The 12,162-nt window shown below is 34.3% G+C and overlaps 2 protein-coding genes across 3 annotated transcripts in view; both read left to right on the top strand.

The window, feature by feature from the left end:
• LOC123681944 (probable chitinase 10) overlaps positions 1-12,162 on the top strand; it is a 93,460-nt gene that overhangs the window by 63,239 nt on the left and 18,059 nt on the right. For both annotated transcript variants that reach the window (XM_045620327.1, XM_045620328.1), the window contains exons 5-6: positions 6,123-6,308; positions 11,015-11,262. In XM_045620327.1, the coding sequence (XP_045476283.1) occupies positions 6,123-6,308; positions 11,015-11,262 (434 nt within the window). The remainder of the gene's footprint in view (positions 1-6,122; positions 6,309-11,014; positions 11,263-12,162) is intronic.
• On the top strand, positions 8,403-9,263 carry LOC123681945. Its single transcript, XM_045620329.1, has 2 exons — positions 8,403-8,751; positions 8,802-9,263. The coding sequence occupies exons 1-2, from the start codon at positions 8,572-8,574 to the stop codon at positions 9,249-9,251; spliced, it is 630 nt and encodes a 209-aa protein (XP_045476285.1). The 5' UTR covers positions 8,403-8,571; the 3' UTR covers positions 9,252-9,263.

The raw sequence follows: 12,162 nt of genomic DNA, 5'->3' as shown, positions 1-12,162 counted from the left end.
CTACAGATACTGGTCCCTAGGTCCAGCAGACGGTTTCGCAAACTTAATGACTTGGAAGATATTCAAAGGACCTATGAAGTTACCAACAGGTGATATCCAAGTCGTTCTTGAATTGCAACAGGGACAAGTTTCCAATAACATATGGAACTTTGTTTACACAATCAGGTATACAATCACGTTACTTGAGAGAGAACTTCACATGGATTTACAAATTATTAACTCCAGTCCTTATTCCTTTTTTTTCCATTTCCTTTTCTCTAATCACATCAGAGTACCCGATTTGAGCAAATGCCGAATAAAAGGCTTGAATGGCTCGAAATACATAGATAAAATAACAGATGAATATCTGCAGGTGTCGAATGATGACGAAATTCAGATTAACAGTGAATACTTCAGAATTTTTGTTGATACTTCTGATAAATTAGAAGTTTCTAATATTTTGGTGGAGAGGAATCTGTACTTATCGAAGACAAATCTTCCCGACACTATTTTACACAGTGATTGGGAAGAAAAGGCGAAGATAAGAGAAGATTTCAGTCCAGATGAATGGGATAAATTATTGATACTTGAAGTCGGCCACAAGTATCTTCCAGTAAGAATTCATCCTAATGAGGATTTTCGAGCTAGCATGAAATTGAGGGTGAAATCGGATAAAGAGGAAGATGATATCGTCATTCATTTCTATTGAAAATTTTGTTGTTTTCCAGCCCACATTAAATTTGTTTTAGTCTCAGAATCTGCTTTATGAGAAAATCAACACTGTTAATCTATATATATTTATATATATAAAAATGAATGCCTTTTTTCCTTGGTCACGGCATCACGCGTGAATGGGTGGATCGATTTCACTAATCCTCTTTTTGTTGTATTTGTTATTATTAGGAGAAGGTTCTTTTGTAAAAAAACTACGAAAGTTGCATAATTCACGTAGTTGACATTGGAACGAAGAAACGTAGTTTATAATGTTTATATGCTCGACAGAGACCTCGACTGCGGCACCGAAGGTCCGGGTTCGAATCCCGGTGAGGGCATGGATCTTTAGTGGTTGTTCGAGTCTTTGAGAAAAATAAAAAATTGTATGTTGACATAAGGATGAATGCGAGTGTGAATTATATGTAATACATGTGGGAAAATTAGGAGAAATCTAACAAATTTGTGACTGGGTACATAACCAAAGGTTGAACCCAACAAGCGAAAAACAATGAATGAATAAATATCGTTCGGAGTTGGTCTGTGGTCGGAGTTATAATAACAAGATACCTACATAATTCATTTACCATTTTTGAGTGTATTCTTCACATTGGTTTCTACAGGATAATTTGTAGTGTGTGTGTTTAGGGCATGGATGTTTAGTGGTTGTTCAAGTCTCTGAGAAAAAATGAAAATTGTATGTTGACATAATGATGAATGCGAGTGTGAATTATATGTAATACATGTGGGAAAATTAGGAGAAATCCAACAAATTTGTGACTGGGTACATAAACAAAGGTTGAGCCCAACAAGCGAGAAAGAATGAATGAATGAATATCGGTAGGAGTTGGTCTGTGGTCGGAGTTATAATAACAAGATACCTACATAATTCATTAACCATTTCTTAGTGTATTCTTCACATTGGTTTCTACAGGATCATTTGTAGTGTGTGTTTTTTTCTGAAGTGTTTGTTCAACAAGGTTAGTCAAATTAATATAGTGTTGGAAAGTTTTGATAGACCATTTTCATACTTTCACAAAAAAATAGGTACCATAGTTTTGTTTTATTTTCAGTTGAATTTTTGTTTCTAAAAATGCCGGCAATTAGACGTACAAACTCAAGTCGCAGAACCCGTAATGCTGCAAGTCAAAGAAATACAAGAGCAAGTCAAACTTATGAGCAACGTGAAACGCGGAATGAACTTGAACGGAATCGATGGAACCGGAACCAACAAAATAGAAGTGTTGCGTTTAACAAAGAAATTGACTACAGTACACTGTATATCGTTGCTATTTGACCAATGAACGTTGTTTGTCAATATTGCAAGGCATTTAAGTTTAAAAATGAAGCCCCTGCATTGTGTTGCTCGAACTTAATAAAGAAATTAACTTAATTCAGATAAAAAGGAAACATATATTTCTTGATTATAGGGCGGTACGAAGTTCGCCGGGTCAGCTAGTAGTTTATAATTTTGGTTATTGAGAACTAGAATATTTTGTTTTTGTTTTGTGATTCTTGATTATAACAGCGTACATAGAAACTAATAACGAGGAAACATTTTTCAGCATCAAACCAATAGAAGTACCTATTCAAAAGTTGATAGTAGTGTAGTTCTGTGCAGGGAAGCTCGTAGATTGAGACTACTCGAAAATTTCTCTAAAATCTCGAGATTCTCAATGAAAGTAGACTAAAAGAAACGTGTTATAACTAGTTAACTAATAATTATCCAATTTGATTGAACCTAGGTAAAAGAACTTAAAGTTATCCAGTTCTTGATACTAAACATAATTCACGACTTGAAGATAGCTGTAGATATAAAGGAGGTTTCTATGCACGACGACTTCATGCTCTATTGGTCTATCAATTGTGTCCCCCATCAGAATTGTTCACGCCATTAGACTTTGTAGTCTACTGATCGGCCTTCTGTTCCAAAGATCTAATTAACTCCATTATCTGAGATTGCTTCAAAGAGGTTACTTCCTCACTTCTACAAGTCTCTTCTCCAAATTATTTTTTGCTTGGTCAATTTCTTATTTCGGTGTTCGGAATTCTGTCCCTCAAGCTTTTACTTTCCATATACCTTTGAGCTGCTCTCAGTTGTTCTGCCACTTTTTTCATTATTGCGATAGTTTCTAGACCATAAGTTGCCACTGAGTTGCTACTTGAATTATTCAATTCAAAGTTAACTGTGCAACATGTGGATAAGTTCCTTTTCTCACTCGTGTGTTTGGGACACTCGTATTTCAGGCTCGTGCCACAAACTTCCGCACTCATGAGAAAAGTTGTACTTTCCCCACAATTTTGCACAATATACTTTTTTATATAAGCGTGCGCTTTCTCACACGCATTTTGAGTAGGATAGAGTCACCTTTCCGCACTGTGTGACGATGAATTAAAATGCGTGTGGACAAAGAGATGAAAGCGCACGCTTGTAGAAAAAAAGTTTTTCATTCTCGATTCTGCCAATAAGTAATATTATAAGACTATTTATTATTTTGCGGGATTTTCACGCGTGACTGCAAGAATGGAAGCGATGCGTTAGTTGCGGCAGCGGGAAGATTGCATAGCATGCACATCTGCGCTAAAATAATGAGACACGATTATGAGTATAAATCTGAAATTATGTATGAAAGTGACAGTTTTTCGGAAGAAAAAGTTTCACAGCTCAACACCGTTTATTTCCATCCCGCAAAAGTTTCTTTTCCGCTCCCGCTCCCGCTGTCCAGCGTCGGTCTGTTCATACCTTAAAAGAATAAATTTATTTCTTTCATATCTCTATGCACCGAACGCCGAATTAACGTCAAGGATGACACAACTATGGTAACGACTAAGATATCTAAAAACCTGGTGTATGGACTGATTAGATTTTGTTTTGCCAATTTTGAGAATATTAGTTAAGCTTCTGATTGGCTAAGATCGGATTTTAATTAATCAATCCTTTCAAAATCAAAGGAAAAATAGTTATTTATGCAACAAGTGCAAAAAGTGAATGTTTATTGCACTCGACGTGAAATTGTCCGACGAGGCTGTTAGGCCGAGTTGGACAACACGGCGAGTGCAATAAACAATTTTTGCACGAGTTGCATACAACATTTTTTCTACGTTCATGCAAAAATCAAAAATGATTTATTGAGATGCGGCACTAGGTGTACGAAAATGAAAAGCGCAACTTCTGACGGTTACAAATCGGATCAGTTTTGATTAAGGAGTTATTCCCGGGAAGGCATGGTTTGTTTATCTCTGGCTGCTAACTTTGATACAAAATAATATAAAATATGTAACCGTTTGAAACGTATTGCCAATCTCACAGCATATCTGATTAATATGTGGTGGGTTTGAACGTTTATGTCATGATGACAGCACATTGAAGTAGAATGACAGATGAGTGCAATAATAACTTTATTGCACTAGTGCAATAAAGAACTTCTTTTTCCACTAAATATAGTTCAATAAAGTTTTGCTCTTTGCATGAATGTAGAAAAAGATCGAAATGAAATGTATAACATTGCGGCGCCGCCACGAAATAAAACTAATATTTTCAATTTGGTCGAATGTCATTCCATTCAGAAATTGACGAGTGCATGCACCATGTTTTTAGACATCTCAGTAACGACATGCAGAATTACGTCTGTCATTCATGTGTATAGAAATTATTAATCAAATCTTTCGTGTTTGAATTCATTTCAAGTGCTTGTAGGAAAAATATTGTTCCTAACTCTTGCGGAAAGTATCTTTCCCGCACTAAACTGGTTGACCGAACTCCGCTTCGGTCAACGGCAGTTAAGAAAATAACTACTTCTTTTCATTTAAATTCAATATCGTTCATTCTAAGGATTCGGGTAACTTTTATTTGTAATGATAATTATTACTTTTTTTTAATTTTGATAAGTTCTCACAGGTTGCGTTAAAGCTTCATCGTTTTAAATTTGAAAACTCCTAGAAAGAATTAAGGAGGAAACTATAATCTATATCGTTATTATAATTCTCTTCATGGAATACATGAGATCAGAAATAAGCCCCTTAAATGAATTTATTCTCAATAAGAAGTTCACTCAATTTATAAGCAATACTGCATAAATTTGAAAGGTTATCCATCACTTGTAAAAATCTGTACCTATGTGATCATCAATTTAATCAAAATGCAAATGCTAATATTGCAAACCTAGAGCTTTATTATTGGGAATGTAAATCTCATTTTTATCATATCCTTAATTGAGGTTTGTTTTAACACTACGTGCGATTACCACCCGTATGAAAGAACTGAAACTTTAAACGATCTATAAGTATAATGGTACATTCAATGAATTTATTTGGCTATAAAATATTTTCTCTTAGTTTTGCTTTCTCGGGCTTTAGATCCCTCGTCATGCTAGAATTACCAGTGTAGGTGTTGAACTCTACATGGCAAAGATAATTGCAGACCTGTATTGTTATTGAATGGGAGATTAGAAAGTAGGAAATAACTTGTTGCTTAAAAAAACACTTATTCGTGTCCGCTGATTGTTTTAAAATATAATCATAGCAAAAATGAAACTGGGGGAAGTGAAATTTCCCATCATAGTGTTGTTCATCTTGCCGGTGTATTTTCTTTCAGGAAAATTTGTTCGACGAAATATCGCATACAATGAACAAAAATTATAAAAGCAAATATGAAATGACTTGATATAAGTACTCCATTCTCACATTCAATAATCCAATTGATGAAAACAACAAGACTCATTTCGCAAAAATCATTGAAATTGATATAGGTATCTAGACAGTTGACACAATAAAAAAATGGAAAAGAGATCTCGATCATATATTTTGGTTGAAAAATGGTTTCTAAAAAATGTTGATCGTTTTAATATCCTAAAGATAAATGTGAATTCAACCGAAATATGTGTGTTGTAGTTTTGCAAGTTCCTTTTACATAAGCTCACATTTTGTTACTAAATTATTGAACTGAATTATTGTTGAACTGAATATGTGATGTATTTGTATTGTATTCCAGAAGCCCTGAAGAAGAATGAAATAAATTCGAAAGATTGGCAAAGAATAGAAATTATTCTTTTATATTCCGAAAAATCGAGTCGTTTGACCCTTATGAATTGTTTACAGTTATAGGTACTAAAGGCTCTTTAAAACAAGTTTTGAATTCATTAAAATATATTGAGTATAGATCTTTTGAATGCTAACTTGAAAATATTCGGTTGAGAAAGGAAAGCTTGAATGTCGTGTCCATAAACGTCTTCATAAAAACTGCGATCTCCTTAAATATATGTTGCATTTGATCCATTCATTAGAAATATATAATATCGTAATAATAATTAGGATATCAATTTAGAGATACTCATACCAGCGACTTGAAAGCAAATTATTCGAAAATATTATCAATGTCAGATATTCAAGATTAAATTCATAAATATAATGTCAATAACCACATTATCTTCCAGAACTTCGTGAAGCCTTCGACGCAGAGGCCCAAGAAATCAAGAAACCGCGACTGCTTCTTTCTGCAGCTGTACCAGTTGGACCTGATAACATTAAAGCAGGATATGATGTACCAGCTGTTGCATCTTATTTGGATTTTATCAATCTCATGGCTTATGATTTTCATGGAAAATGGGAAAGAGAAACAGGTAATTCACCCTCTTTATTTTTTAATTCAATATGTACGCTCGAAGCAAATGAATAATTATTATCAATCAACTTCAGTTTATCCCTTAATTACACTTGATATTTATCAATACACAATGCAAAACGTTTCTCCAGAAGAAAATGATCAAATCATCAACCATACAAACTTATATTTTACCATAAAAAATCATACAAATGAACAATTACACAAATTCAGGAAAAAAATCACATTCTCTGCATAATGAAAACAATAATTCGTTCTCGATAAGGCAGGCCTAAACAGATTGAATCTCTTGACGAATCTTGAAAGAAACAAATTGAACTGGGATAACAGTTCAGGAGAATAAAGAAGTACTCGAAAGAGTTTAAAGACAAATATGAGAATATGTCTATAGCAAATTTTAAAAGGAGATTACCATGAATTGACAATTATTGATGTTAATTGTAAAGGAATTGGTTGCATACAACTCTTCAACTGCCTGCAGATCCGACTGCAGTCCTGAAACGTCGACCAACGACTTAACTGAAGTATCAGATCATCCGCAAGTAAAAATTGGACAAAGCGGATCACGAGCATCATCAATATATTTATATTCTTTTGAGATAAGCAATACGAAAATTATTGACTTCAAAGACTAAAGCATGTGTAGATGAAATCTCATTATTAGCTCAGGAAATATAAACGGGACATCATACATTTCAGCGTATGACACAAGTGTACAGATAAAAAAAACTCTTTCCTCCCGTATAGATGCAGTCACTGGTTTGTGTATTTTTTCACGGAACAAGCTGACCTATTTACATATTACATTCAAGGACCTCCTCTTCATCCTAACAAAATCCGCTCTATCCCTCCGCTCCACTAAAAATTGACGACATATACAGGGTATTTCCAAATTAGACGTGAACCTTAAAGGATATGTCAGTAAAATTCATTTACTGTCGATTAGGCCATATTCATCGATAAACTGACTCCTAGTTATTTGAGATCTTGCGTTTTTTTAAAAATTTGTCATCTTACTTCATTTGAGTTTTATTTAAATTTTGGATTATTTTCATCAGAAACGGATATAATATGTATGAAGAAAACAAAACTATGCTGTATTAGTTGTTGAATAAGAATTAGTATGATTTGAAAGTTAGTTTTGGTATATAAAGAAAAGAATAATAAATTTCTCATATAAATTTGCCTGCAACTTTCGAATTTCGAATTTTATTTATGATAAAATAATTTTGAAAACATGCCAAATTTCTTATTTCCTGAAATGTCCTCCACCATTCCTTATATAAGCACGTACCCTCTTTCTTATTTCTTTAGTTGATACTTTCTGCTCGAAATTTACTCTCAATCTTCTCGCTGTTTCGTCTATCCTAACGGTGTTAGATCCAGATTTCTCGCTGGCCACCAAAATAATCCAAAATTATAATCAAATTTGATCAACGTAGAGAAAACTGAATGAGAATGAATTGAGATGAGAATTCTTTTGAAAATAACAAGAACTCAAATAACTCGTAAACTGTTGATTTTTGGTTTTCAATAAATATGGCTCAAACGACAGCAAATGAGTCTTTCTAACACGTCCTCGAAGGTTCACAGTAAAATTGGAAACACCTTGTATATTACAATTGAATATGAAATAAAAGAATTAAAGAAACAAGAAAGAAGTAATAAATGTAATAGTATCCAGTATGAACATAAAGATTAGTTATTTATGTATCAAGGGAGTTATGAGGGTTTTAACCACAGAGGGCAACAGATTTCAATCCCGAGGGACGAAAGTCCCGAGGGATTGTTGCGTTGCGTTGTTTCATATTGCATGAAATATAAAAACCAAATTGTTTTGGTTTTCAGAACAAAACGAATTATCTTTATTAAGAATTGAGTAGGCATGGTTGCCATGGAAATGTCACTGACAACATTGTAGATATTTGTCATATCGTGTTTTTCATCATATTCAAATTTGTGAAAATGAATGCAAACTCAGAGAGAATTGAGATTTCAAGAGATTTGTTGGAAAAGACTGAAAAAGCTCGTTCCGTACTACTACCAACAAAGTCGGAACTTAAGTACAAAAAGGAATATGACAAATTTCTGCAGTGGATGGAAGTTAACCGTATGGATAGTAATAACACGAGTGAAACTGTAATGTTGGCGTATTTTCAAGAGATGGTATCTATTTATTCTTTTAGTCTAATATGTGAATTGGTTTATTTTTCTTACAGTCTGAATTGTATAGTCCTAATTCGCTGTGGACTAAGTGGTCAATGCTAAAATTGATGATGAGAATACATGATAACATAGATGGAAGTAAATTTCACGAATTGGAAGCGTTTCTCAAACGCAAAAGTAAATGCTATGAGCCAAAAAAGTCTCAAGTGTTTAGTCGGGAAGATATTGTCAAATTTTTGAAGAATGCGTCTGATCAAGAATACTTACTTCATAAGGCATGTAATGCAAACTGTAACGATTGCACATTCATTGTTCTGTTTCACAGGTAGTTTTGATTATGGGTTATTTCGGGGGCTGTAGATGTCAAGAACTTTTGAATATGAAAATTAATCACATCGAAGATAGGGGCTCTGTTATGGTGGTTGACATTCCGGAAAGTAAAACAGATATTCGTGAGAGATTTACTTTTGTGGAAGAAAACGAGTTCTCTGCATTGAGTCTAGTGAGGAAGTATATGCTTCTACGTAGCTCAGTTCAACCGGTTGGAAAAAATACATTCGAGAAAATTACAAGCAAAATTACTAGTTTTTTGGAATTGCCGAATCCAGAAACATTCACAGGACATTGTCTGCGAAGGACTTCTGCGACTGCCTTGGTCAATGCAGGAGCAAATATGACAACATTGAAGAGACATGGTGGATGGCGAAGTTCAACGGTGGCAGAAGGGTATTTGGCCGACAGCATGGGATTGAAAACAAAACTGCAAGAATGTTAGCTGGCATGTCAGATGAAAGAAGGGAAACAACTTCATGTTTGAATACAGTCATTAACAGTGACAACCGTTTAATAGAAAATCCTTGCAATGGGTAACAACTTTAGTGGTAAATTCGACAACTGTCGGTTTGTTTTTGTGAACACTTTAGAGGGAGTTAAAGATCTATAACTGCCCTGTTTAACTCCCAAGGGAGTTATGACAATGTTTATAGTTACAGTAACTAAGCATTTATTCCTTTGTAATGTATCAGTATGAAATAAGAACAATTACCCCAGGTGTCTTCCCTGGGGACCGCCCAACTTTATGGAATCTGAAAACAAAAGCGTGCTGCTTGTCTTGGAATCTGCTCAGAACATACAAATTTAACCATAAAAAATCTTTCGTGAAAACCAAACGTCCCTGGATTACTCCCTAGAATTGAAACCTTTTATAGGTTAAGAAGGAGTAAATCTAGACTTGTGAGCAGAGCCGTATCTAGGTACTATTGAGCCTATGGCAATATATTAGACAGCGCCCCCCATTTTCTAAGATTTTTTTCATCGATATTATTTTCTTATAGTATTTTTTTGTTCATAACTTAAGTCATATTTTTTATGATTATTTTAAGCTTACTACGCAAATTCTACTTTCAAGATGAGCACTTTTACTGCACCAAGAGCACATCTATGTTCGAGGTTTATTATTTTCCTTTATCTATCTGCTTAGTCGGCGTCGCCCCTTATTTTCCATCTGTGATTTTTGCATTCGCAATCGGTATACACTCAATCGTTGTTTTCGTTTTTTTGTTTCATTTTCGTCACAAAATTTCAATACTGTAGTTATCAAAGTACTGAACTAAGCAATTTGCATCGAAAAATCGTCTGGGCCATGTTAAACAATTTATTGTGATTCATTCAAATTGCAATTTAATTGTGCAGATATCAGTTTGGAATTGATTATATCTAAACGGTGTTCCTAATGTGTACAAATGAAAATGACAGATTTCTCGATTTCTCTCATTTTAAGAAAAAACTTGAATCCGCTAACGCTTTGGTTTTGAGATACCGGTGTTAAAATTCAAGTTTTTTTCTTTAAGCCCCTTCCCTTTACAAGATGTTTAATCTTCCGATTTCAAGTTTTCATGTGATATGCTTATTTTGTATGCAAATCAACAGGGTGATATTTTTTCTAGAATGGTACCTGCTTTCCACCAGAACAATTTTTTGGTGAAGCACTGGTACTGTGAAAAAAACTCTGGTCTAGTAAAATACTTTTTGGTTTGTTTATATGAGTAAACCCCTTTCACCAAGAAAAAAAGATCTCCGTCCTTGGTTTCCAGATTCCTCGGTATTGCTCGTTGCGAGGCGTATTCATGAAAACCGAGTTGTGATCTTACGAATCAATATGTCTGGTGCTTCAATATTTTTTTCTCTTGATATTTTTGGGCGCCCCTGCAGACCTTGGACCCGTGGCAAGTGCCACCTTTGCCACGCCATAGATACGGCACTGCTTGTGAGTGGGTAATTAGAAAATCGTATTTTTGAGAAAAGAAAAGGTCATCTATCCATTTGAGCTAAAATCAGGTTAGTTGGTAGGAAGAAGTCAAGAAGATCTCAAAAATATTCTAAACAGAATATTTGAAAATCAACAATTTTATTATTGAATTTCTTGAGTTTTTTGGTACTTGTTATCTGGATTATATTATATAATTGATTATATTCGATTCGAACAAATACCTAACAAATTCGATTATAAAAATTATTGTTATTGTTTGATATTTACAGGCCACAATGCTCCTCTCTTCTCGCCGAGCTCTGACAGTCAATATCAGAAACAACTAAATGTTGAACATGCTGCCAAGTTGTGGGTGAAACTAGGAGCTCCTAAAGAAAAAATGGTTATCGGTATGCCCACATATGGAAGATCCTTCACGTTGACCAACACCGCCAAATATAAGGTTCATTCCCCTAGCACTGGTGGTGGCAAAGAGGGAACGTATACAAAGGAATCCGGATTTTTAGCATATTATGAAGTGAGTGAATTGTTTCTATCCATTTTCAGATGAAATACTATATTACCATCTCATTAATTAAAACAAAAACAAAGATATTTATTTTCAAAGTATTTATTAATTACATACAACCAAATGCAAACAAGTCTCTAAAGAATCATCAGGTCTAGAGATCTCAGTAACAATTACTAGTGACTAGTCACTGATTCAACATTTTTGGAAGATATGAGATTATTGGTGTCATCTACATACAAAGAGGTATTAATATCACTTCAAATTGGTCCTGAACCATCAGATATGCCTCTCTCTTTAGGGGTTGTCCATTAATCACGTGAGGCTTGAAAGGGGGGGGAGGGGTTTGATAAAAATCACGAAAATAACACAAGGGGGAGGGGGGTGTAGTAAGATATCTCGTGTATGTATTATTTAGTGTTGAAGAATGTCTTGCTAATCCGTGATCCGAGGACAATATACATTAAATATATTCATGTACTAGTACAATACATGTTTTTCCTATGATTACACTCTTCGTTTATTATTATTGTTATGGCAATAAAAAAAAACTTGCAACCTGGTGTAGACATTTTTATTATGGTCCTTAATTTCAGAATAAAATAAGATTATAGTTTATACCTCTATTTAAATTAAGATAATATTCAGAAAATTTTAAGATTCGTTGTAGGTACTAAAAATACACCTGATGTTGAGAAGGGGGAGGGGGGTGGTCTTAAACCTCACTACGTATCACCAATGGGGGAGGGGGGTTAAAAAATGCTAAAAAAAGATCACGTGATTAATGGAAAACCCCTTAGGTCAAATGCGTAGGTATCTTCCGCTGCCATTAGTTCTACTTCCTCAATCATGATTGCTTTCTTACTTCATATTTCATTCGGCAGGTCATCTATGTGAACTATAAAAAGA

The sequence above is a fragment of the Harmonia axyridis genome, chromosome 6 (genome assembly GCF_914767665.1).
Source record: "Harmonia axyridis chromosome 6, icHarAxyr1.1, whole genome shotgun sequence".
In the NCBI taxonomy this organism is placed as follows: Eukaryota; Metazoa; Arthropoda; class Insecta; order Coleoptera; family Coccinellidae; genus Harmonia; species Harmonia axyridis.
The sequence above is the reverse complement of the archived record's forward strand: the minus strand, read 5'-3'. Positions and strand labels throughout refer to the sequence as shown.

Excerpts from the sequence above, each read along its gene's own strand:
- LOC123681945 (XM_045620329.1), top strand. The coding sequence starts at position 8,572 with ATGCTAAAATTGATGATGAGAATACATGATAACATAGATGGAAGTAAA. Across the intron at positions 8,752-8,801 it reads AAGAATACTTACTTCATAAG|GTAGTTTTGATTATGGGTTA; the intron begins GCATGTAATGCA and ends TCTGTTTCACAG.